General features: G+C 43.8%; 1 protein-coding gene across 1 annotated transcript in view; it reads left to right on the forward strand.

Annotated features, from left to right (window-relative positions):
- ACER3 (alkaline ceramidase 3) overlaps positions 1-24475 on the forward strand; it is a 187371-nt gene that overhangs the window by 56604 nt on the left and 106292 nt on the right. Inside the window, exon 2 of the mRNA XM_086933885.1 lies at positions 23062-23172. Coding sequence (XP_086790011.1) covers positions 23062-23172 — 111 coding nt within the window. The remainder of the gene's footprint in view (positions 1-23061; positions 23173-24475) is intronic.

Genomic DNA, 24475 nt, shown 5'->3' on the forward strand with positions numbered 1-24475 from the left:
TGGAGACAGAAATAAATATGCATTGAGTGAGTGAGGAAAGGTGTATCATACGTGTGGAAGCAAGAAGGTTATGATAGAGTGCTCATCCACATTTTAGGCCTCTTCTCTAGGCTACAGGTGCTGCAAAACTCAACAACTCACCTTGCCCTCCACCTTCCTCCACGATCGCCATCTGACCCTCTATTGTGCCGGCTCCACTGGCTGCCCATAAAAAAGTGCCTTATTCAAGCTTTTATGTCTGGTCTTTAAAACCTTGCAGGGAAGGGGACCAGACTGTGTGAAAAATAAACTTCAGCCATATATTCCCAACCGGCTACTTAGATCTAGTGACCATTTATTGTGTCCCAAACGTATAAACAAAATTAGACTGGGTGGTTGCACATTTTCTTTCCTGGCACTTACTGGCACCTCATCACTGGAATAAGCTGCCGCTCGTCATTCGCTACTGTTCTAACTTAATTCAGTTTAGAAAACTACTAATCCCTTCGCAGCGGGGGTAATTCCCCGCTGTGCTGGGGGGCAGGGGGCACGCACAGCACCCCAGTGCTCATGACAAGCTCAGCTCGTCATGAGGCACAGTGCTCGTGTGCTCATGGCGAGCTGAGCTCGTCACGGCCACACCCGTTTTCGTGGAACGTTCAGCACAGCAGGGGAATTATTCCCGCGTATGAGTGTTCCACGGCTCAGGACAAGCTCAGCTCGTCATGAGCACACGAGCACTGTGCCTCATGACGAGCTGAGCTCATCATGAGCACGGAAGGAGTTAAAAGTTGGCTGTTCAATCTCTAACTGGACATTGCTTGGCTAATCACTGCCTGTTTCTGCTGCGCCGAGAGATCCCCCTGGGGAGGATACTTTGAGCTTAAATGGTAATAATAATAAATGGGCAAAAGTACTATAGCCAACCCAGTTGCAATATTCAGTAATACTCGTACGAAGTGTCCTTTTTATGGTCCACGCGAAGTACCTCAATTCATATTTGTGGAGTGAAGCAGGGTTGTCATAGCTATCACCTGTGCAGTAGGTGTTCATCGTTGTGTTTGGAATGCAGTGAAAGCTACAGATAGGAAAACAAGCATTTACAATGCAATAGGTCTCGCATTAGGAAAGTTTGAGCTATTGGTCTTGTAAATGACAATTTTTTCATATGTGTTGGTTTTGAAAATAGCTAAATTAATAGCTTTGTCATTTACAATGCCAATAGTTATAACTTTCGCAAATGTGACACCTATAGCATTTGTAATGCAACATATGTTGTATTTACGTGACTTAGATGTATTGATATTACAAATAACAATGGCTTTTAATTTTTTTAAATAATTAATACTTAAATAAAAGGGATTGTAATTTATAATGGCAATAGCTTAAACTTTTGTAAATAACTTTTCTGAAGATTATGTTCAGTGTATTTTATTGTGACGAAAATCCAAGAACAGAAGTAAAATATTAACATATTGTGGAATGGAATAGCGAGACCTAAAAAAATGGTATAATTGACTACCTAATTCAAAGGTACTCCCTGGGCGACTTCAAAGGGATGAAAGGCTGAGTCAGCGCTGCCAGGATTGAAGCAAATTCCTGGCTTATTAGACGCGTATCTCTGCAAGCAGCCTGAGCATGCAGAAACATTTTCAGGATTTAGTGTTATACAGGAAGTCTTTCTCGCCCTAAAGGAGTGAAAAGTTGTCACTCTGTAGAGTGAACGTAGACTAGCCCAATATGCGGCAAGAATAATCTATTTTTCAGATTTTGGAATCTGTTGTCTGCACGTGTAACACATTCACAGCAACAACTAATCTTATTTTTTTAAAACAAGATGATGCAAAAATATCTTAAGCAAAATTTGTTACAAGTTACAAATTCACTGAGCAATAACGTCAATAAAAAAAAGTGCCATAACTAAGCAGATGGGGTCTGAATCTTAGCCACGAAAATCTGATCAGCGCTCACCTAGTAGTACTGGTCATCTGAATTCTTAACAGGACTCTTCTGGCCTGGAGAGGCAGCGGAGGGGAGAAGTAAGACGCCCCCAATGTGACATTAAAATTATAGCTACTTGACAGCAGCAGGTGTTTATCCGAAGGCTGGGGCCTACTGTCCACTGGGCCGCAGCTGACCACCCCCTCCCCACCAAAATATGCTATGTGGTCGAAAGTCCAAGAGGAAGCTGTGCCTGGATAAATGGCAACTTTCCATTACGAAATCCCACTGACATGGGGTACATTCATGACTTTTGTAGACATAGTTAATATCGCTGCGAGCTCTCTCTATATAGCGCCTGGCAGGGAGCAGGTTAAATACTGCCGAATCTCGCCCCACCCACTTCAAGCGCTCATAACCACCAGTGACATGTATTCTCAGTGAGTTCACGCTGCTCATGGACGCCATGGAACGCTGGCTGGATTTTACCATTTGGTGAACTGTGGAGAGAGGCTGCCCCCATTGAAAGCCGACTCTTCACTTGATGAATGCAGCGTGTTAGTGGCTGCATCAAAGAAGTGATAAAGCATGCAGAATGCAGAAGAACAGCCCCGCGCGCACCCATCAAGGAAGCAAAACGCGGCAATTTGGATAAAAAGATATTTTGTAATCAGCTCACAATCGATTACACTAGCGCTGTAGAAGACCTTAAAAGCCTCATTTGCATATATTCACTGTGCTTGGAAATGCTACAGTGGATAAGTAACACCACTAAAGTTTCATTTGTCACCTACTACAATGAGCTCAGAATCCCGCACACAAAGTCACGGAGGCTGATTGAGACACAGCAGAAATGTATACATTCGCTGAGTGAGCAGTGCTTTAGCAGCGAAAACATGAACTTGCACTTAACCTGCTACCCAATCAACCACTTTCAGGGGTGGCATAATAAAAGGCGGAGACATATAGATAACATTCACACAAATGTGTTTATTTAGCTAGGTTCTGTTTTCAGCACCACAGCCCGAAAATATGCAGGTACTAAGAACCGCACAATAAACCAGTATCACAACAGAGGAAGCATTGGCAAAGGCACGAGGTCAGTGGATCACATCCCACAGCGCGTAAACGGAGGCCTTCACAAATGCGGTTTTCCTGTGCTGGATGCACAAATGAAGTCAGACCTACTACTTATGCCAACATATGGGGGTAGTAGCCAAAAGGATTGCTTTTGTTACCAACTGTATAGAACCAGGAGCTCGCTTGGACTTTCACAGTCCTATGAGAACTTCTGAAAACTTAAAAAAACAAGCAACACGGGAGAGAGAGGGGATGGGAGAGGGTGGATGAGAGAAAGAGCGAGGTTCAGAACTGCGCACAAAGCCTCCTTCTCCTGCACGGCACCGCATGGTGAATGCCGCAGAGATAAAATGTCACGAATTTTCATTCTGCAACGAGCGCAGAATGATTTTAAAATGAGAGCGAGAAAGCACCGATTTTGACATTTGCCCGTCCCCTGCTCTGTCTCCCCTTCCCCCCAACCCACGGATTTGTCATATTTCGAGGTGTCTCACAGACACACTTACCAAAACTAGAAAACATTACGTGGTGTCCCGGGGGACAGAAACCAGTCCTGCGCTGCCATCAGCTCTTCGCCGGCCTGTGAGGAGTGGGAAGGCAGGGGCTGCCTGCGCACCACTCCAGTTTCGTTTTGACGAGCGCGAGCCCGGAGAAGAGAAGTGCCGCATGAAGTCCCGGGTCCCCGGAGGGGGCCCGGGTGAAGACCAGCGGGGAGACTGCGGTGCCCCCATGCCTATGGGGAGAGCTCCGCTTCTTGGGAGAGTGGCAGAGGAGCTTGAGTGCTCTGCGGGGCTCCCTTGGCAGATGGTGCGAACCCGAGTCCGACTCCGGTGAGGTAAGGGAGGAGGAGGGAGGTGGGGGAGGGGGCTGTGTGCCTGTATGTGTGTGCCTGCATGCGCCTGTGTGTGTGCGTGCATGCAGAGGGGTGGGGGCTGGCTGTGTCTGTGTGTGTGCGCCGTTAATGCATGCGAGCGAAGCGAAAGCAGGGGCTGTAAGTTCATCATCTGCGCAAGCGCGGCTCAGACGCGCGCTCCCGCGGTCAAATCTGAGACTGCTAAAGTGCGCGTCTGAGTCGTGTCCACATTCCCAAATACGGATCACAATAGTTGTCGAAGCTGACTGCAATCAATGCTTCGCATTGAATGCAGGTCGTGCTTCGACCTAAAAATGAATGTTTTGTTTTCATTGTTGCAATTGGCTCCAGGCAGAGAGCTAGACAAAATGTTCTCCTATATAGTACAGAGCTCAGTGGGGTTTAAATTGAAGTGCTGCTACAGTGCAGACTGGGCTTACAAACACCTTGTGGTGGATATGGTTTATAACCGTGACTGTGATGCAGTAGCCTAGCAAGGATGCCGCGGTCCCTGGGGCAAGCAAGGGAAAGCGGCCCCTTTGGCTGCAGCTTGCGTAATAGGTAGCAATTAATAAGGTTCAGTGGGCCACAGAACTGCTGCACCAATGGTGTCTACGCTCCTGCTCTGATGGTGGGGAACATGCCAGTATATCCCTGTTTCGTGATTGTAAATGCTGCATGTACTTTCTTTAGGGTAGATGAGCCGTAATCACACAACAACAGATTAACGGCCAAATTGAGACGTGCCATGTTTAGCCAATTAAAGTCATAGATACGAGGAAACTCAAGCACTCCCTCATATAGCATTGCTCTTTTTCGAGGGACGGTAATACCTCCTTTCTCTTGATGGGCGTGCATATAGCTGGTGACATGGGGTTCCACTTCCTGCTGGGGAGGGAAGAGCAGGGGATGTGGAGAAGTGTGGCTCACTGGTTAGAAGCGGCAGACCCTGAAGCAGAGGTCGGCCCGGGACCAGGGTTCAATTCCCGACGCGGCAGGGTCTTGGGTCAATGTCCGCGGACTCGATAATTCTCGCCTCGGTGCCTACGCTAACCATGGGTCCCACTCTGCAACTCTGGGCAATAGCTTGCTTAATCTCCACAACGGCCCTAGCAGCGCTGGGGATGCCTGGCTTCACCTTGGGGGTGCCCTCTCACAGGGAAAGCCAGGACGCATTCCCCAGCGGTATACAGCGCCAGGACGCCACGTAACGAGGTAACAGTGCGCTTTACAAGTATACATACATACATACATACATACATACATACATGTGGGGATATTCAATGAGGGGAACAGAGTCCAATCTCGCATATTAGAAATTCAATATCCCAGTAGCCCCTGGAGGAGTTTTGCGGGCAGAAGGACAGGAATTAGATGCCACCCGTCTGCTCACTTTCACATTGCAATTTCCTACCTCAACTCTCACTGCAATTTCCTACCTCTTCTACTCACCAGTAATTGTTTTTACCTTTAGTCCACAACATCTTCGTCACAGCCATTACTATTCAGATAGATTCGACCTCATGAAAGGAAAATAAAATCAGGAAGTAGGAGATGTCGGGCATAGAACCCGCTCACCCACATGGACGTTGATAAGAGCTTCAACTACCCACTATTACAATGTTTTTTTTAGGTATCGCCCAGGCAGCGCTTGCGCTGTCTCTTCGAGACAGGCTGTATTCAGGATATGATAAGTGGGTGGTCTATGCACTCCTTGTTTTATATTTGTAAATGATCTGGTTTGTATCTATCTTTCGATCAGTGCGCTGTGTCTGATTGAGTGTACCTGAACACTAATGTAAATCAAAATAAGGGCTAGCTAGCTAGATTGCCTGCTAGACTCAGGCACGCACATCTATTTAGCGATTTGCATATGTTTAAAACAGTTTAAACATAAAACTTAAAGCATGATAATCAATTGTTTCCATTTTATTTTAACAAAAAGATTTATATCACTTTTTAGTGAATACTCTGTTTTCACATAACCAATGAGCAGCTTCACTGTAATTCTCAATAAACACAACAAAAAAACAATTAAATGAATATATTTTTCTTTCTTTTAAGCAATGTAGATGTTGATAGCCCAATGCATTTCGGGACTTTTCATTGTCCCTTCGTCAGGGGCAACACTGTAATTCAAAAAAACAATCAAACATGAGCAAATGTTTTGCACATAGAGGAATCTACAAGTTCAATGATACTTCATTGTAACATTATACACAATATTTATCAATCATCATAGTAGGATAACCATTATTCAAATGTAAAACCTGCTGTGTACAAAAACACTAACAATACAAAATAGAACCAGCGTAAAAAGAAACCATCACCACTGTGAAAAATAGTGAAAAGTAGTGCAACACCTACGCGAAATACACTTACTCTGAAGTTAATAGAACAAGAGACAGCCTTCCAGTCGTGCTGCTCAATAGTTCAACTCTTCTATATTCTGTTTGATTAAAAACATATATCCAGTCTGTGATAAGGATGCCGACTTCAGAGGCAGTGAAATAAATACCTGCCTGACGTAGGTGTTTTCCTGGCTTGGACTAAACCAATTGAAGTGTAATCCGGAAAATTTGGAGATTTTCTTTGGCTTTAATCGTTGCGAAGCATGGCAACAATGGTGGCCACAAGATATGCCCCCCCCCCCTGCAATATCATAAGCACCGTGAAGAATCTTTGGGTCAAGCTGGACGATGTCCTGTCCATGAAGGCTCAGATTCAAACTGTGGCCAGTACCTGCTTTGGGCCATTGAAAGTCTTAAAGAATTTTCTTCCCCTGCTCCCGGTCTCACACAGAAAGACTGCAGTCCAGGCCTTGATTGTATCAAGGCTGGACTACGTCAATGCCCTGTACCTGGGCCTACCGGACTATCTACTAGGTCGCCTGCAGGTGGTTCCGAATGCGGCGGCCAGAGCTATTCTCCTGGTTGGCCCCAGGGCGCGAATGCCCCCCCCAAATGATATCCTTGCACTGGCTACCGGTCCGAAAGAGGATCCTTTTTAAAGCGCTAGTCTTGGTCTTTAAGGCCCTTCATAAAACAGGAGCCCCATACATCAGGAAAAGGATTCAGCACTATGTCCCGCAACAGACTCTGAGGTCGTCAGTACAGCTCCTGACGACCATCCCAAAGTTTTCCCGCTCCCGTATGGGTGGTCAATCCTTTCAAGTGGTGGCATCTCGGCTATGGAATAGCTTGCCACTCTCTCTTAGACAGGTGCAGGATCTCCTCGCCTGTAGGAGGAAATTAAAAACCCGGCTATTCCAACATTCGATCTCTGCCTACCTGCTTGGTGTGCTTTGCTTACTGTCTGTCTCGTGGTCTTTTCAGCGCTGGGACACTCTGTGGAGTAGCTGCGCGCTTTATCAGTACCCAGTTACATACATTACACCATATTACTGAAAATGCTGAGAAATGTCCAGATTCAGTCTGGTGCCTAGGAGTAACCACCAGAAAGAGATTTACTGAAGATAAGTAACTTGTTCTTCTGTACCAGATCCTTCACAGCATCTTGGCGAGGGTGCAGCACCGGAGTCATCCGGCACAGATAAGGAGGCTGGAGGCTGAAACTTTTACCGTTCTACAGTTCTTCATTCTTGGTTTCTTGGTGTGTGCAAGGGCCATTTTTATAAAGGTAAATGTCCTTGTCCGTTATTCTGAGCTGATCCTTCATAGCATCTTTGCAAGAGTAAATTAGCTCTTTGCGGCATGTATGCTTGACGAGAACATATGCATCGTGAGGCAGGATTTTCTGTTGAGTCAATTGTGCTTAAGTTCCTAAATTAGTAATTAGCTCTACTACCTCTATGAGCCCTTCTAAAATGTGGGAGGACGCATTAGTCGTAGTTTTGTTTTTAGCCACCAGTTAAGTTATCAACTCCACCTTTTGTCAGCAAAGTTAATGAGGCCAGCAGCTGGGAAAGCTCAGAGTGGCCTTCAAGGGCTCTCGACTCTAGAGTTTGCATGGATCTTGAATGGATTGTTTTTTTAATCGAGCATAATTATCCAGATGTTTTTCCACACTAAACCAAAAGACCACTTCCATAAAGCTGCATCCAGCCAATATATACTAGCAAAGGCAGAGCACAGGGAGATACTGGCTAAATGGAGAAGCCTTTCACGCCCTGAAAAATCTTAGGGGGAAAGGGTTATGGAAATAAGTCCTAAGAGCTCAGAAAAGCAGACAATTTATAAGCACTAATGTCATTACCTTGTATAAAAAAGCTGGTCCGCTTAACTCTAGTCAATCTGGGATCTAAGCACAGATGGGATATTCAGCATGGCAGAGGATTGCAGCTTGAATAGCAAGAAGCAGGCGGTGGAAAAACACAGATGAGATGTTCAACTTCTGCCTTGCCATCCATCCTAAAGTGGGGCCTGTGCAGTGTCCTCCTTGTCCAGTGCTGTCTAGTACCTTTTTAATAGAAGCCAGACAAGGGCCCTGAACTATGCCAGCACAAAGTCTTTTGACTTTCTATACACACTGCTAGTTGTAAATCCTTGTAGGCTGCTTTACATATTGTCTAGACATTTCATTCCTAAACTCCTGACACCAGTTTCAGCTGACCTCTCCAGATCGCCTTAATTTATTGGGCTGTTTTGCATTTCGTGACAAACAATTACATGCATCATTTGGGGTCATAGCTTGCTTTGCAAAAAGAGCAGATCTACAGTCAGAGTTCCTGCTGGCTGATTGATAAGTATTTAAATTATCTGGTAGAAGGCAGCTGTATGCCAAGCAGGCACTGCAGGGGAGGGGAAGACTCTTTGTGGCATCTGTAAAATAGTGTAGCCAGAGATAGCCATTTTACATTTAAAGCAGTAGTACTACCCGGAAGCGACAAAAGGACCTTGCTACTTGGCTTCACTTTCCCTTTTGTTTCTTTAAAGTCAGCGAATAAGATCATTTGTTGGGGTTATTTCTTTTTATTTGTGCTTGCACGTCCTGCCTGGCTGTTTGGGAAAGACAGGGTACATGTACAGAGACTTTCGGCAGGTTTGTCTGCCCCACACTAACATGTTTCCGAAGAAGCCAGTGACATCCAAGCCAAAAACTTTGATGTCCTTCCAAAATTGTAGGATACATCCTAGCTTCCACTCCACCTCATCTCCCGTTTTCTCTCTTTCCACTCTTCAAAATATTACAAAATCGAAAAAAAAAAAAAACGGGTTTGCTTTTTCATACACATAATCTTGTCTATCGCCTAAATAGGCAGTAGTTTTAAATTCTTCATATTACATGCATTTTTCTTGTTTTCTTCTTCGGGACCTGTATTGGGCCTCCGTTGGGAGTAATGCCAGTCATCATGATACAGATAACAAATGATGCAGGAAGTGAAAGATTTCGACTTTCCTCCTCTTTCAACCTTTATAAACTCTTTTTTGCAAGAAATTCCTCCCATGAACAGCTTTTCAATTTTGTAAGCAACATAAGAGAAAACGTGTTTCCCTTACTTTGCTCCAAAGGGAATATGCAAAATAGTAATTTACAGCATTTTCAAGATTTATTGTCTTGCATTGCAAACATTTGCAAATTTTGTATAGTTTCCCGGCAATTGCAAAGTTCCAACAACATAACGTGTTGATTGTTACCCAACTCAATTGTACTCATTTTTTCGACCTCCGGAGGTTGAAAGGCTGAGCGAACCCGCAGGATTTGAACTTGTGACCATGAGGTCGAACACAGGCCCCTACAGTGTATCCATTAGTCCACGACGCCACCAGACCCAGCAATAGGACATCATGAAGCATGTGAATTTAATTTATTGCAATTTCATACACCTAGTTCGGTGATGGAGCTGGGACTGGTTGTGCTAGCAGCTATGTTCAATATCGTTCCGTTCCCACAAATCCTTTAGCGTGCAATATTTTCACAACAGTACACCTGCATCAAAGCGGAGGAGCGTTGCCCAGAGATGAAAAATAAAATGGCAATAAAGTTCATTTATTACCATTTTTTTTCCTTCAATAACCCTGAGCCAAGAGTCCGACAAGGGCGGGCCGCTGCTGACTGGCAGCAGCAGAGAGCTGCGATAGGCAGGGCACTTTAAGTTTAAAGGGCGCATGTCTCTTTGGCCGGCTCTCTATCAACGGCCAGCCACACATGCACATTTTAAACTACTCGACAGCAGTGTTAACCCCATGCGCGCTACGCGTTTTCCCGCTGTGCGCTGAGTTTTTAAAAAACCCGCGGTTCATGACGAGCTCAGCTCGTCATGAGCGTACGACAGGCGTAACTCATGACGAGCTGAACTCGTCATGAGCGTCGAAGGGGTTAAAGAAAGCATAGGTTCCGGTGTCCTCTGGAGCGCTGAAGGAGGCCGTTCCCTCTAATCCTGGCGCTTCTCTCATGCTGCAGGAGTTCAGCGCCAGGATTGGTTAGTGAATTTTCCTGGGTCCAGTGTTGAAGCCTGACTGGAAGACCCGAGCAAGCAGGGTAAGAGTAATTATTTTAATTACTTTTTTATTTTTGTGCCAGGCGCCCCCACCCTCTGTATATGCCAGCTGCCACGGATAGCAAACAATGCTAATTGAATTGTTTGGCTCTTATTGATGGTAATTACTACTCGACTCAGTGGTATCCATATCATCCACCACAAAAAAACAGAAAATTAGTTAAATCATACAAGAATCCAGGTTGCCGTAGCTGGTTCCATACAACTGCTGGCATCGGGCGTATACCTCTCTGTAAAGTATCAGGATTGAAACTTGTTACCTGCATGTTTTACACACATATCTGCAATAAATGCATCACCCAACCAGTAATCCTACTAACATGCATCTTTGTGGCCTGCAGCTCACATGTGGTGGTCTGGACACAGAGCATTTACCCCTGTTGTCAATTTTGGTGATGACAGAGTTTTTCAAAATAATGCATATGTTCGCATCGACAAAAGGCTGACTGACTCTGACTGTAGCCTTCTTGGCTTCCCCACTTAATGGGCAAAGTCGATGCGGTCGGAAATGGCTCTTACTGTCGGTCGGAGCCGTTATGACCGTATCGAAATGTCCTGTTCGCATTCCTTTCTGGCCAACCTTTTTTGATGGGGTCAGTCAGAAAGGAATCCGAACCGGATTTCCGAATGGCCTCTGACTGGCTCAAGTCTGTCTACCATTTTGAAAGCCTTAAGTAATCCCCCGGCAGCTCTTTCCACCCGAGGGATTACGATGGCAGATTCCAACAGCCTTTCTGTGCCGGCCTTTCTGATGCAGAAAGGCTGTAGGAATCTGACTTTGAGGGGCCCCAAGCAGGGCCTCCATGGGTGCAAGGCCTCCTGATGGCGGCTTAGGGGCACCTATGATGCCCCCCTATTGATCCCTTGAGGTGCCTGCCACGGGGTGCAGGGATGAACTGCACCTCTTCTCTTTACACTGAGAGAATGCATTCCGTTCGGAATGCATGCTCCCATTGTAAAGAATAGAATTGCCACTGAACTGTGTTTGGTCCCAACCCAGCAATTCGGATGCGACCGATGACAGGAGGTCGTTCGGTCCCTGTTCCCAAGCGATGTCGGACCTACTCTGCTCCGTTCGACATCGTAATCGGGTCCTAAGTCTTAGCTTTTAAAGACCTCGCCGCTTTTCTTCTGTTGCCTCCCCAATTTGTAGATTCTTTGAGAAATTCTTTTCCATTTTACTTCACTGTACCCTCCTCATCTTGTGAAAAGACCTGGCCCTTAACTATTTTTAGGTTAGATTGGTTGTATTACATGTATAAAGTTTATAAAATGGTGCTATCCGAATGTCTTCGTTCCACCTTCGAGCCCCTTTCGACCCTCTGGGTAAATCCCAGAATTATCTCCTTACTTTACAAGTTTGGCCATGAACCTCCGAATAGGTCTGCCAGATCCTACTATTGAACGTCCCCTGACCCCTTTTCCAAAACAGCGGATTGGTCTTGCACCTCCACCATCAAACGTTTTATTTTAAGCCCACAGTTAATTTGTTGCATGGCTGTAGTCTTGCATAATGTTAGGCTTTGTACCTTGAAGTAAAATGGAGATTTCCCATTTGGCTAGAATTATGATTTTAGTTCACGAGGTGTGCAAAGCTCTTCTTTGGGCTTCCACCTAGCTAACTGGTCATCCTTCTTAACTCCCTTACATCAAGAAGGAATGTGTACCTGGTCTACCGGAAACTTCTATTATCCTTGGCTTGTTTGAGACCTCACCATTACTATAATGTTGTTTGCTTGTTTTTTTTATTTTATTTTATTTTTTGCAAGTTGAGTGCCAAGATAACCGCATAATATAATAATAATAATATATAATATATAATAATAAGATAATAGCCTCTGTGTCTTTCTTAGGATTCTGATTTCTTTCCAAATTGGAGGAAACTGGGGTTTTCTCAGTTTCCTTCACTGCACACACCTTTGATTGTTACTGGGTACTTTTGTGTTCTCTTAATTGCATATGCTTATGCAGTGCGTGTGATGCCTGGTGCTGTGAGAGGGACGCCGAAGACCCCTCCACATACAAATGCTTGCGTGTGCAAGTTTTAAAAAATGTCTTTATTTACTGATCCAACTCGGATCTGTAACTAAAGGACAAAAGGGTGCCCATATCATTTGAAAGGCGCATACAGTTCAAAATGACGTGGTTGGCCACTTCAAAGGCTTTTTTTAATGTAAACTTTATCCGCGCTGGACAACATCGGGGGATGCTTGAGAAAGGCGCTAAGTGTTGGTGCGTAGTCAGCGGCGCGTTGTAAAGTCAGACACATAAAATTTTCTGAAAAAAGCTCTCATCCTTTTACTGTGACATTTTTATAGCGTTTCCTAGCCCTGTGACATGCTGCTTTCTCTGAAAATCACATTTCAGTGGCAGTTCAGCGACAACCCCCTTCTGCGCCCACATAAATCGGGGGTTTTCATGGCTTCTTGTTGAAAGGGTTTAGTATGCAAGGGACATGCCTGGAGAGCACAAGGGGTTCGGGGTTCACTCAACATGGCTGCTCAGCTGAAAACAAGCACTAGCGAGGCTAATTGATCTGGGCTCAGCATGGCAAATGCTGTGAACACAGACAGCCCCAAAGCTGTCTACATTTGCGGCAGGCACAAATGCTGTTTACCACAATAAAGGTTTGACAGTTCTGGGAAAAGTTGCAAAAAGTCATTGTTTTCTGTCTAGAACGCGTAGAAGAAATAAAGAATTCCATGTGACAAACAACTTGATTGAGTGCACTTTTCAGGTATGAAATAGTCCTGGCTGTACTACAGTCAAAGAAATTCCTGCAAGGTACTATAAGAATGATGCACCAAACCCACATCATAATGAGTTTAAGAGTAATTAATACTTCTTTCAAGCTAGAACTTGGAAAAAAAAGTGTTACTCTTCTGTTGACGAGTTCCGTATAAAAATATAATAATGATATTCTTTTTATTTGCTACTTTCAAAATGAAACAATGCAAAAAGGAATATGCTTCAGCTGAGAAGACATTCTAGGCTTACTACCCTGTCCTCAGGGATTGGAAATTGAGGAGGGTCCAGTTAGTGACATCTTTTTTAAGACATTGAGCACCTCCTGTGGGTTGACAATGAAAGGGTGCTAAAAAGGTGCCGGAGACCTACCTGAAAGTGTGGCACTTCCTGTAGGCCTTTGCTACTACAGGAGCCACCACTGAAAAACAAACTGGAGTCGGTGAAGTTACGTGGGATTCTCATCTACGGCAATAGCCAATATAGGGGGGCATCTCAAACAGAAAAGTCCTGCAGGATCTTAGTCCATTAGGCAATGCAACTAGGAATGGAAGGTAAACATGAAGGCCCTAAGCTTCGTAAGCTTTCTTACCTCTAGAGTGTGGCAAAGTTTATACTCTGAAATCATCACAAATCGTTTTTCTTTTTAAAACTGTGCTTTTTTGCAAGCATTGGAAAGGTTGCAAAGCTTTGAAAGAAAATTCAGGAATTCGCTTATGGACTGGTTGGGTAGTTTTAGAGTTGATGGTGTTGGCCTGGCTTTGCCGCTTCAGATTTCATAGATGATTGTGGGTCCTGCAAAGATCTTCTTTGTCAGTTGTATCCTCTAAAATTTATGAACAATCACTATCCAAATTAATGAGGCTATTTTGCTATGTAAATGCACCTATAAGGATGATCTGCAGTACAGGACCGGATGGCTGCTATTTTTTTCTTTTAAATGACCACAGGCCAAACTCCGATCTTACTCATAGGACGTGAGAAAATCCTCTGCCAATCTACTTTCTGTCCCCTACTTTAGGGCTTCTCCCTCATCACTCTGACTTTATAAGAAACTTAGAAGTTTTGTTGAGCACCAAATTACCCAAGAAAATCCAGGTAATGTTTTGGTTCCCCCGTTGTTTGGTCGTAAAACAGTCAAGTAAAGTTCTACTCTTCATTCCTTCTAGTTCTAAAGCTGAAGTTAACAATGTATTCATCCTTGCTTCACCATATTACAGTAACCATTTTTATCTAGGAATTCTGGATACCCAGACCAAAACAAAATGGTGTCTAAGCCCTACTCTTGACCACTCAGAAAAGTGTCCTATAAGCTCCATGCCTTGAGGATAAGAGTCTCCAGCCCTTTAATCACTACATGCAGTGTTTTGGAACAATTGGTGCCCTTCTTAGCAGCGTATGTCTCTGAGAAGGAAATGAGGAATATACAATTGATTCATTGTCTAAAATAGTTGTGTGGATAACCTATTGATCCCTGAAAAACTGAATTCCCTCTTGTTCTTCAAGTGAAACTCCGTTTGAATTATATGGGGCGATATTTTGTATGTTTGTCTCCCACGCAAACAGGCCACCTTTTTGCTATCGGAAGAATTCTTGAAAAGATATGAAGGTGGCGTTGAACGTGAGATGTCTGAATGGTTCTTTGTGAATCCTTGATAAGAGAAAGGCCTGGCTTTCTTCATATAAAACTTTGCTAATCAAATTTATATAGATTACTGTAGTGTGCACTGGCGTGTTCACCGTTCTTAACACCTTCAGCGCGGCGCAAATTTTCGCGCTGTGCTGCAGGTTCTAAGAAACTGGCGTGGTCGTGAAGGAACGGTTCCGTCGTAAGCACAGCCCAACCGGCGCTCGTGACGGAACCGTTCCGTCACAAGCATCGAAGGGTTAAAACTACAGGATACATTTTTTTATTATACTTTAGTAAGACCTTCAGTTAAACCATTTCATCAATTCATGAATTGGCCTCAAAGTTGGCCTGTTCAAAAGACCGTGTCTCCAGCTGTGGCTGTGGTAACACTGGACTTTCCCCAAAGTCAAGAGCAAGGTACGAAACTTACTGTGAATGCACCTGCAAAAATACTTTTGGAGCTGTCAACTAACGATGCCAGGGAGCATGGAAGATCAGAGATAGCATCCAGCAGTATTATTAGTATCACGGTTTGCAGACTTCTCTTGTAGGAAGATACCTTGCAGTGGTAGTGACTGTTTCAAAATGCCCTTTACAATTTTAAGAATTGCCAAGGCCATCTGAAATTCCAGGCAGCCGAAACAAAATTGTCTTTGTCTCTTATTAAATTTCTTTCCTCCTCTTTAACTGTTTATAAAACCAAATTTTTCTTATTAGTTCTTTCACTTACCTGTGCACTACAGGAGCATTTTCTTCTCACTACACACTGCTTTGTGTGTGTCTAGCAGCTTTGTATACATACCCCACTGAGTTAATCCTTGCTCAAGATTGGATGGCTCTCATGTCAATCTTGTTTGCTTTGCTCCTATTGGTGGCTTTCATCCCTTTCTGTGTTCAACCCGCCCACAAGACCTTGTTGGTTTCACTATCAGTAGGTTTGTGTCATTTTCTGTGGACATCTATACAGTGAGTGCTCTGCCAAACACAGGAGCAGTATCTATTGGCTAGTTTAAACTTGAATACTTTTCAAGGGTATGGTTAAAACCTAATTAAGCTTGCGTGATTCACTTCTGTACACAGGTTAAATAGTGCAATGTCAATTTCAGCCCAGTAAAGTGTCCCTTTGATGTGCCTTTTGAGAATACGATCATTAGAGTGACTGCCCCGCCTGTGATTGCAAAATATGATTTTTTTTTTGAAGGCGATCCTCTGAAAGTCGCTGTGGTTTAATGTAAAAAAGTAAACTTCTTTCCTACCCCTTTCCTGCTCTAGCTGGTGAAGTTAGTTATTCAAAACAAGCAGCTGGTATTTTAATGAAATTGGAGCTGCCTGCCAAGTTTATGCGTAATTGACCAAAGCGGCGTGCGTCATCGCAGATACGCATCAAAACTTTTATTCGTTTGTGACATGCACCGTAGCATTTTAAAGAGGCAGATTCAAACTCATTTAGAGTATTTTTTAAATATCATAACTAATCAAACACTCTTTGCAGACCAGATTTAATGAGGCCGGTCGGCAGCTCTGCATTTAACAATCTAGAATGCCCTCAAATTTGAAAAAATGCACTTTTTCACGATACAAGATTTAATAATTGCAGGCCCTAGACTGCGGTTGGAGTGGAAAGGTCCTGCATGTGTTTGTTAACAGCCCTTCAAAAAGAATCCAGCGCTGAATTTTTAGAGGTTTGTGTATTAATCAACATACAGGTATAGGGAGTGCAGCAACATGTCAGGAAGTATGGCCCGAACTTTACTCTTAATAAAAAAAGAAATATACAAAAGATAGCCATGATTTCGGTCAGTCTGTTTTCGGTAGAATTTCACCTACAGGATTCAGCTAAATACTTTTAAAACCAGCACTAGCAGTGTAAATCGGTCTTGCATTTTGTAAAGGTAAGCAGTGCTTGTTATATAAAACTTTATAAATAAATACATAAATTGAGTAATAGTGACAAAAGCTGTAGGTCAAGCCACAGGTGCCTGTTCATCCCAACTGCATCAGGGCATTTGGCTTTCACTACTGTATCACCAACACTCCTTAACTTCACAATCAAGCAAGACCGATTGTCTTTACCAATGCTTTTTTTTCTTTCACTTAACCTGCGTAAGCACATCCTTTGACCACTGCCATCAAAATGCAACTTGGAGGCTTCTTCCAGTGCTTGCTGAGCAGTTAAAAACGGGGAAAGCCTGCTGCATGACATCTAAAATATGAAATACACGGTTAAGATAATTGTGCATCTTTTCTGAGGCACATTTTGTCCTTTTACATGATGAGAACTGGAGCACCACAGAGACAATGAGGTAATTTTAATCACTTCACACCAAAAACACAGTAATTTCAAGTAATAGAGAAGCATTTCCCAATCAGCTGTGCTCTGTCCCCTTTGATGTGATTACACTGTGATGGCTGAAAGATGATGTCACTGATGAGTCAAGTGTAGTCTGAAGTGATAACCTCCTAAAAGTTCTTGCCTCAAACTTTTTGCCACTCTCCATTCATACTAAGTTGTCCTTGTGACTGATTGTAATTGTTCATTTGTAACAGTGGGCCGCTAGCGCTTATTACTGATGCTTTGTGTGTCGGGATGCGGGTGATGCCCCTTCAAAAATCTTCAAAAGATGCACAATTGATGGACGGAGTGCAGAACAAATCAAAACATTCACCCCCAGTCAAGGGATCTGGGTTAAATCCATCATTCTTTTGCTCACCATTCCACCCCAGTTTAGACCTGGCTATATGCAAATCAGTCTTGACCCTGTGCCTCATGGGAACAATCCAGCCCGAACTGCCAAGCCAGGTCCTCACTGGACCGGAAACAAACATCCTAGGACCGGTTTCTGGGTTTCACCCCTCTTCAGCCAGGATAGCATGGTTCCAGTGGCACAGTGATCCCAGGACGCACGTCTGGGCATGCCTGGCGCACTTACGGCGAGAAAGCAAAAGACACACAACTGATGGACGGAATGCAGAACAAATCAAAACATTCACCCCCAGTCAAGGGATCTTCGTCGTTTTCTCAAATTGTAGAAGGGTTGAAGGGGTTCTTATGTTGATATAAGAGTTGTTCCAGATCCTGAATGTGTCCATCAAGAAAGTCTGCCTTGTGATTGTTTTATTTTTCTTCTTTCCAGTGTGGTGATGACCTGGTTTTATGTGTGGCGCTATCTGTCTGAGGCGGTTAATTTCTTAGATGTTGACACAACTAGTCTTGGAGATGATATGGATCTGGAGCGCCAATTTAGTTCCTTCTGAGCTGGGGTGATGTGTTTGAACATCTTCTAGATCTTGATGAGATGTGCAGACTCATGTAGGATATCTTTCACATGTGCTAAAGTGAGTCTGAGAGACCGTTCAACAGAGCGTTGCATCATTCAGGTGGCGAAGGACCAGTGCTCACACTTTTGCTTTTTTGAGTTTTATATAGCGCAAACTCGACTCAAATGTATCGGAGCGCTTTACATGAGCACCAGTTGTGTTGCAGACGGACACATTCATTCTGTTAGGCACTGGGAGATTAAGTGATTTGCCCATAATCACAGGATGTGGAGCGTTCCTGCTGAGACTCGAACTCGGTTTCCCAGCTTCAAGGTTGACCGCTCTAGGCGTTGGGCCACATCCTCTCCCCTCTTGAAGCTGGCTGATGAAAGAAAGGAATTAGTCCTTCTTCAGGAGCGAGAGCTGGTACCCTGCTGTCTTAAATTTAATGGCAATATGTTCTTTGAATGTGAGGTCTATATTGAACGTGAATCAAAGTGAATTTGCTTGGCCTGTCTCTTGAGGGGAGACACCAGGCTTGAATCTCTGGTAATCTAATCTAAGTGCTTTGCGAATAAGAGGATCCAGACTTTGCTAGGTGGAGTTTAAGTAGGTACTTGACATCAATTCTGCATCTGCTCAAGGGAGGTTTTGAAGTGCTGAAAATTGTTGGTTGCAAAAAGAACAATTGATTTACAGAATGTTGAACAATGTCAAACATTCACCCCAGTACAGAGATCTGGGCCTAAATCCATTGTGTTTTTGCTCCCTATGCCATTCCAGTTAAAACCCAGCCATATGCAAATCAGTATTGACCTTGCTCCCCAATGGGAACAGTCCAGCCCGAATTGCTAGGCTAGGTCATCTCTGGACCGGATTAGGACCAGTTTCGGAGTATCATCCCTCATCAGCCAGGCTAGCTTGACTCCAGTGGCAGTTCAGGCTGGACTGTTCCAATAAGGATCAGGGTCCAGACTGATTTACATATGGCTGGGTCTAAACTGTGGTGGCATGGTGAACAAAAGAACACTGGATTTAACCCCGGTCTCTTGACTGGGGGTTCAATGCATGATTTATCCAGCATTCCGTCCATCATTTGTTTGCGTAGCACAAATATTGGTTGAGACGATTTAAAGCTAGACCTATGGCGATGTATTGTTCAAATTTGATTTCAGTGATTATATAGCCTATGGGTTCCATATTGTTGTTAAAGGTGAAGCTTGACGGGATGGAACACAATGGGACTTTGCATTTGGGAGAATGTGTCTGTGTGCAAAGAGGTTTAAGTCTCACCCAGTATATTTTTCTTGGCTGTATGCCTGCGAAGGTATACCCACCAGCGCTGCTGAGATGAGAATGCAAATGGGTGGCCTACGAACCTCTTCCCTACAATATGCTAGTAGAGAGGCCCATTTTGGGTCAGACAGTCAGTCTTGCCAGAAACCCAGAAGGTGGTTCATTTGCAAGTCCCCCTTCCCCCAATCCCCATACTTGCAACACACCTATCCTTCGGGATCAAGTTTGCGCTATATAAAACTTTATAAATAAATACTTCAAACATATAGTTTGTATGTATGCTATAGGCACTATAATACATTTAACAAGGTATAGAATTGAGAAGCAAAATGGTAGAAAATACTGCTCAGCAATGTAGTGTCATATAGGATACATGGAATGGAATTTGACACCGGAAGATAGATTGTATGTTAAAAATAGTACTATGTTACTGCCACTATTCAGAGGTCAAATAGGTCTCACACTTTAGAAATAATGGTGCATATGTAACATTCTGGTTCCTATCTGGATTAGTTGGTGTGGTAGGAGATGAACCATTGCAGAACTATTTAAAAAAGCTCATGCATGTTTCGACGGTGTGGAGCAATGTTTGTTTGACTATGTTGATTTTATTTGCAAAGTTTTATCTAGCGCTGGCTGGACCCGAAGGTATCCGAGCGCTTTACATGAGGATCAGGGAGATTACAGTGCCCATAATTACTTAGCTAAGAATAGACATAGGAGGGAAAAACATGAGATTACACAATAATAAGAGTTATTAGCGCGTACACAAGTCTTAAGGGAAGAAAAAGGTAGAGGGAGAATGGTAACAGGGGTAAGGAATGCAGGTGGAAGACAAAACGGGGAGACGAGGAGAACAATATCCGATGTCCGGCTGGGTAGGTGCCGGCTGAGGGGTGAACCAGAGCTAAACTCCTCTTTAGCTGCATAGGACAGTTCCACTGCGCATCGGCCACGGTTTCTCGTGGCATGCATGCTGCAGTGTTGTCGGAAACTGGGTTGGTAGTCCTGTAGCAGACTGATCTTCCTGATCTGCTTAGGTAGCTGGGTGAAGGCTACTTTTTAGGTGATCTTTCCTGTAAAGGGGAGGTTGATGATGGAGCGTAAGTCAGTGAAATTGTACGCCTCCAAGTTTGGTTTCTTCTGCAGGGGGAGGATCTGTCCTATCTTGAGTGTATATGTGAAGTTTCCTTGGTTGGGGGAGGTGTTGATAATGTTGAGGAATGGTAGGAGGGCATCTCCTCGAAGACATTTAACAATGGATGAGTTTGGGAGCTTGTAGCTCAGTAAACATGGCCAACTACACTTTTCAGACCAGAATTCCTGTGCCAAGGGCAATATCCCATGTGAACCAAGCAGTGATCAACAGTGTGGTGCCCCTGGAGAAGTATTAGTTATAAGCCGGCCTCATTCATTTGCTGACCCCCGAATTAGTCTATGAATGACTGTTTCCTTCTTGATTTGTACATGGCGACTAATACGTTTGTGCCCTACATACCAATTTTGAATAATCTAAGAGTTAGGCTATGTCTCGTTGATAAGCGTAGGCATGCGAGCGCATTGGCATTGTGGTCTTGCCCTCAAATAACACATTAGTGACACATAGCAAATGTATGTCAAGTTTACATTCATCAGGAAACAAGATACGCATTCCATTGTCCGTACTACTCTTAACCTTTCCCAACTTGGCAGGTAATAACAGATGCAGATTTTTTACATGTAATGTGGGAGGCATGAGAAACTTAATTAAGTGGCATAAGATTCACACTTTTCTGTATATAGGCGTGATTGTTGTGGAGTGTCTTCGGGAAACAAACCTAATGAGATCCAAATTTGATAGACCTTGCAAGAAATGTGGAGGTCAATTGTTTTGTATTGAATCTTTTTTCCTATGCACAAGGTGCACTAGTCCTGATCACACCAGGCCTCCCCTTACAGTGCAAAAAGCAGGTATTGATGGGAGGCCTGCTTGATGCTAAAGTCCTGACTAGAGTATATGCTCACCTAACATAGAAGTTGACTTCCTGCACACCTTACAGCCCCTCATATCTTCCTGACTACACATGCCATCAGTTGCACTGGGGACTTGAATAGCTGTTGTGGCAAGATGCTGGACATGTCTTTGCCTTTGCTTGTCAACACACTATGGCGAGAGCATCACCTGCAATAGAATACTTGTTGCAGCATTGACACATGACAAATATTGAGCCTGTGGAGATCAGAGAATACACATACTATTCGCATGTAGACAAGCTGCTTTCTAGGCTTTATTTGCTGCTGCATTCTGAGCAACTGCAGAGCACCTTCATCAGGTGGGACACTTAGCCAGAGTGATCTCTGATCACGCACCGGTGATGGCAGAGGTTCAGATGGTGGCACGACCGACCATGAATCCTGAGCTGGAAATTGAGGTTCGAATCATTAGAAGACAGGGTAGTTTGGGAAATCATATTGACTTAAATACACCAAAGTTTTGATGTGATTGACGCTTTAAGAAAAGCCGCCTCCATTGAATGGGACACCTTTAAGGTGTACATATGTGGTATCTGCATCGCAACACAGTTTATAGCTAAATCCACACAAACCTGATATTCTGACCCTAGAAAAAGATATTCTTAAGTTAGAGCAGGAAGTGACATTGGGAGTGCAGACCATGTAAACTCTGAGGCACAGCAGAGTAACACACTATGTATATTGTACTGTAGGGCATCGACAAAGGAAGATAAGTCTGTCCCTTTGCGGTCATGGCTGAAGTCCCAAGACGCAACAAATACATGCTTTTCTGTCAGTAGACATGGAGAAAGCTTTCGACACTGTGCATTGGGAGACAGGATCCTGTTCTGCTTCCATTACTAGCCTTTTCCACTTGAATCCTGCGGAATGTCTCCTTTACCCCTCTTCTCTTCTCCTGCCAATTTCCTTTCAAGTTCCACTCCCTTTGCTCTGGCAGAGTCTTTCAAATTCTGCCGCCTTCTCCACTCGTCTTCTTTACTCCACTGAGGGTGTTTGGAGGTAGACCTTGTAGTTTCCTGTAATGATCTACAAAGTTGAATACAGGGCTTGTATCCTCTTCTGTGATGTTTCTCTTCCTCTTGAGTGGACATGGCTGCCTTTTGGCGGCTTGTGTGTTAGAGCATCTCGAAAGACATGCAGTCCAAGTGGAAGAGGGAAGAAGTTAGGATGTGGGCTGGATTTACGTGTTTACTAGATTAATGTGAGTCAGGTGTGTGTTATTTAAGTCTGGCAAATGCTGGTTTCCTCTAGTTTTCTATTCTGAGTTTTCCGTTGCTGGTTGGAGCTCTATACCTATAGGCGTAGATTGAAATCCGGTTGTAAAGTTACTTGTAGTAAATTTATTGTTGCAATATCCATCGTCAGAGTCTCCACCCTCTTGTGTAAGGAGTCAGAGACTTGTAAATCCTACTGTTGGGCAGAGGTTTCCACCCAGAATTGGTGAATACCATTGTACGGAGATCTCCGCCTAGTTGTAGCCAGAAATCTACTTTAGGGGATATCTCCATTTGCTATTTAGTGTACTGTTTCTTCACAATCTTTCGTGCACGGTATTTATAAACAAATAGTCATTAACATGTAATAAAAAATAGTTACAGTGCTGCATGGATAAGACTTAATTTTGAAAAATGTATTTCTGATCTGTATGGAATGTGTCGAAGCTGCAAGTGGCTTTGAGGGGATGGGTGGGTGCTTTTTTGAGTTTTGAAACACTGTTGGGGCCTTGTTTATCGAATGACTGCAGCTTTGTTTGTGCAGGTGCTGCTGTGCCCAGCACTAAATCTCTGTTCTGTTTCCTTACCACAGGGAACACGCTCAGTAACCTGATTATGATTCTACCTCCCATCTATGGTGCGATTCAGACCCGCCAGGACGGCCTTGAGACGCGCTATTTAGCTGCCTACTTGGGCCTTACAGGTTAGTTTCCTGCTTTCATCTTTGTTTCCAGTCCTGGCGAAGAAACCTTAAGTTGTTGCATTTGATCACATGTTCAGGTGAGCGTGGTTTGTGCCACCGCTGCAACCAATGTTATTGCATGGCCGGAGGCTATCATTATGCATAAGAGTCTTTTATTGCCGCTTCTTGCAATCCTATATTACAGAACCTTGAACTCTAAACAAACCCTTAGGGCCAGATGTACGACGTATTTTTGCATGCGCAAACAGTTTTGCGACCCGTTTGCACATGCAAAAATATCTAAGGGCCATACACAAACGGTAATTAGCGAGTCGCAATTTATTGGCGACTCGCTAATTAGGATTAGCTCCACACTATTAGGAAGGGACGTTTCAATGGCGTCCCTTCCTAATAGTGAGTCTGAGCCCTATATGACTGTTTTGCGACCGGAATTGTGGTTGCAAAACAATCGCAATTTACCACCTTCTTCAAGTAGGTGGTAAAGCATTTGCAAATGGGAAAGGGTCCCCAAGGGACCCCTTCCCCTTTTGGGAATGCATGGGAAAATATTTTTAAAGGGCAGGCAGTGTTCCCAGGGACCACCACTGCCTGCCCTTAAAAAATGAAACAAACGTTGTGCATGAAAAAAAAACCTGCTTTATTTAAAAGTAGTCCCAGACATGGAGGTCTGCTGAGCCCAGCGGCCCCCCATCCCTGGGAGGGCCAACCATTCCCAATGGGGTCACAAATTACGAGTTAATATTCATGAGCCTCACATTTTGCGACCCCATTGGAAATCGCTGTGTCTCTGACACTGTTGTACATTTGCTATTGCGACTCGCAAAACCAAATGGTCATCAATCTGTCCCTTAATATCTCCCCAACATTCTCTCTCATCCTCTTTTCTTTACTGCTTCCAGACAGCTAAAGACTCGGTTTCCTTTTTTTGAAATTTGGTTGCTGCTGAAGTGAGTTGTATGTGACTCAGTTGGTTTGTCTGAGTATATAATTTTTTGAAACACTGAATGGGTATCAGTGAGTTTGTTATAACCATTTTGTGCAATGTATTGATTAGTTATTCTGGTGACTAAAAAAAAATAAAAGTTAATGAGTGCAGAGATACAAATCATTTCTTGAGCATGGCGTTTTTACAATTGTTTTCAGATTAATTTAATTAGGGCTTACTCAGGATTCTTAGTTGTTTCCCATGAAACATTGAGTTTAAAAAATGGCCCTCAAGGCCAGTAGTCGTTGCACCCTTTGTTCTCAGTGTGAAGGCCCCGCTTGCTGGCTTCTTCAAGGGTGGTGCAAACAGTAGATTGTT

The sequence above is a fragment of the Lissotriton vulgaris genome, chromosome 8 (genome assembly GCF_964263255.1).
Source record: "Lissotriton vulgaris chromosome 8, aLisVul1.2, whole genome shotgun sequence".
In the NCBI taxonomy this organism is placed as follows: Eukaryota; Metazoa; Chordata; class Amphibia; order Caudata; family Salamandridae; genus Lissotriton; species Lissotriton vulgaris.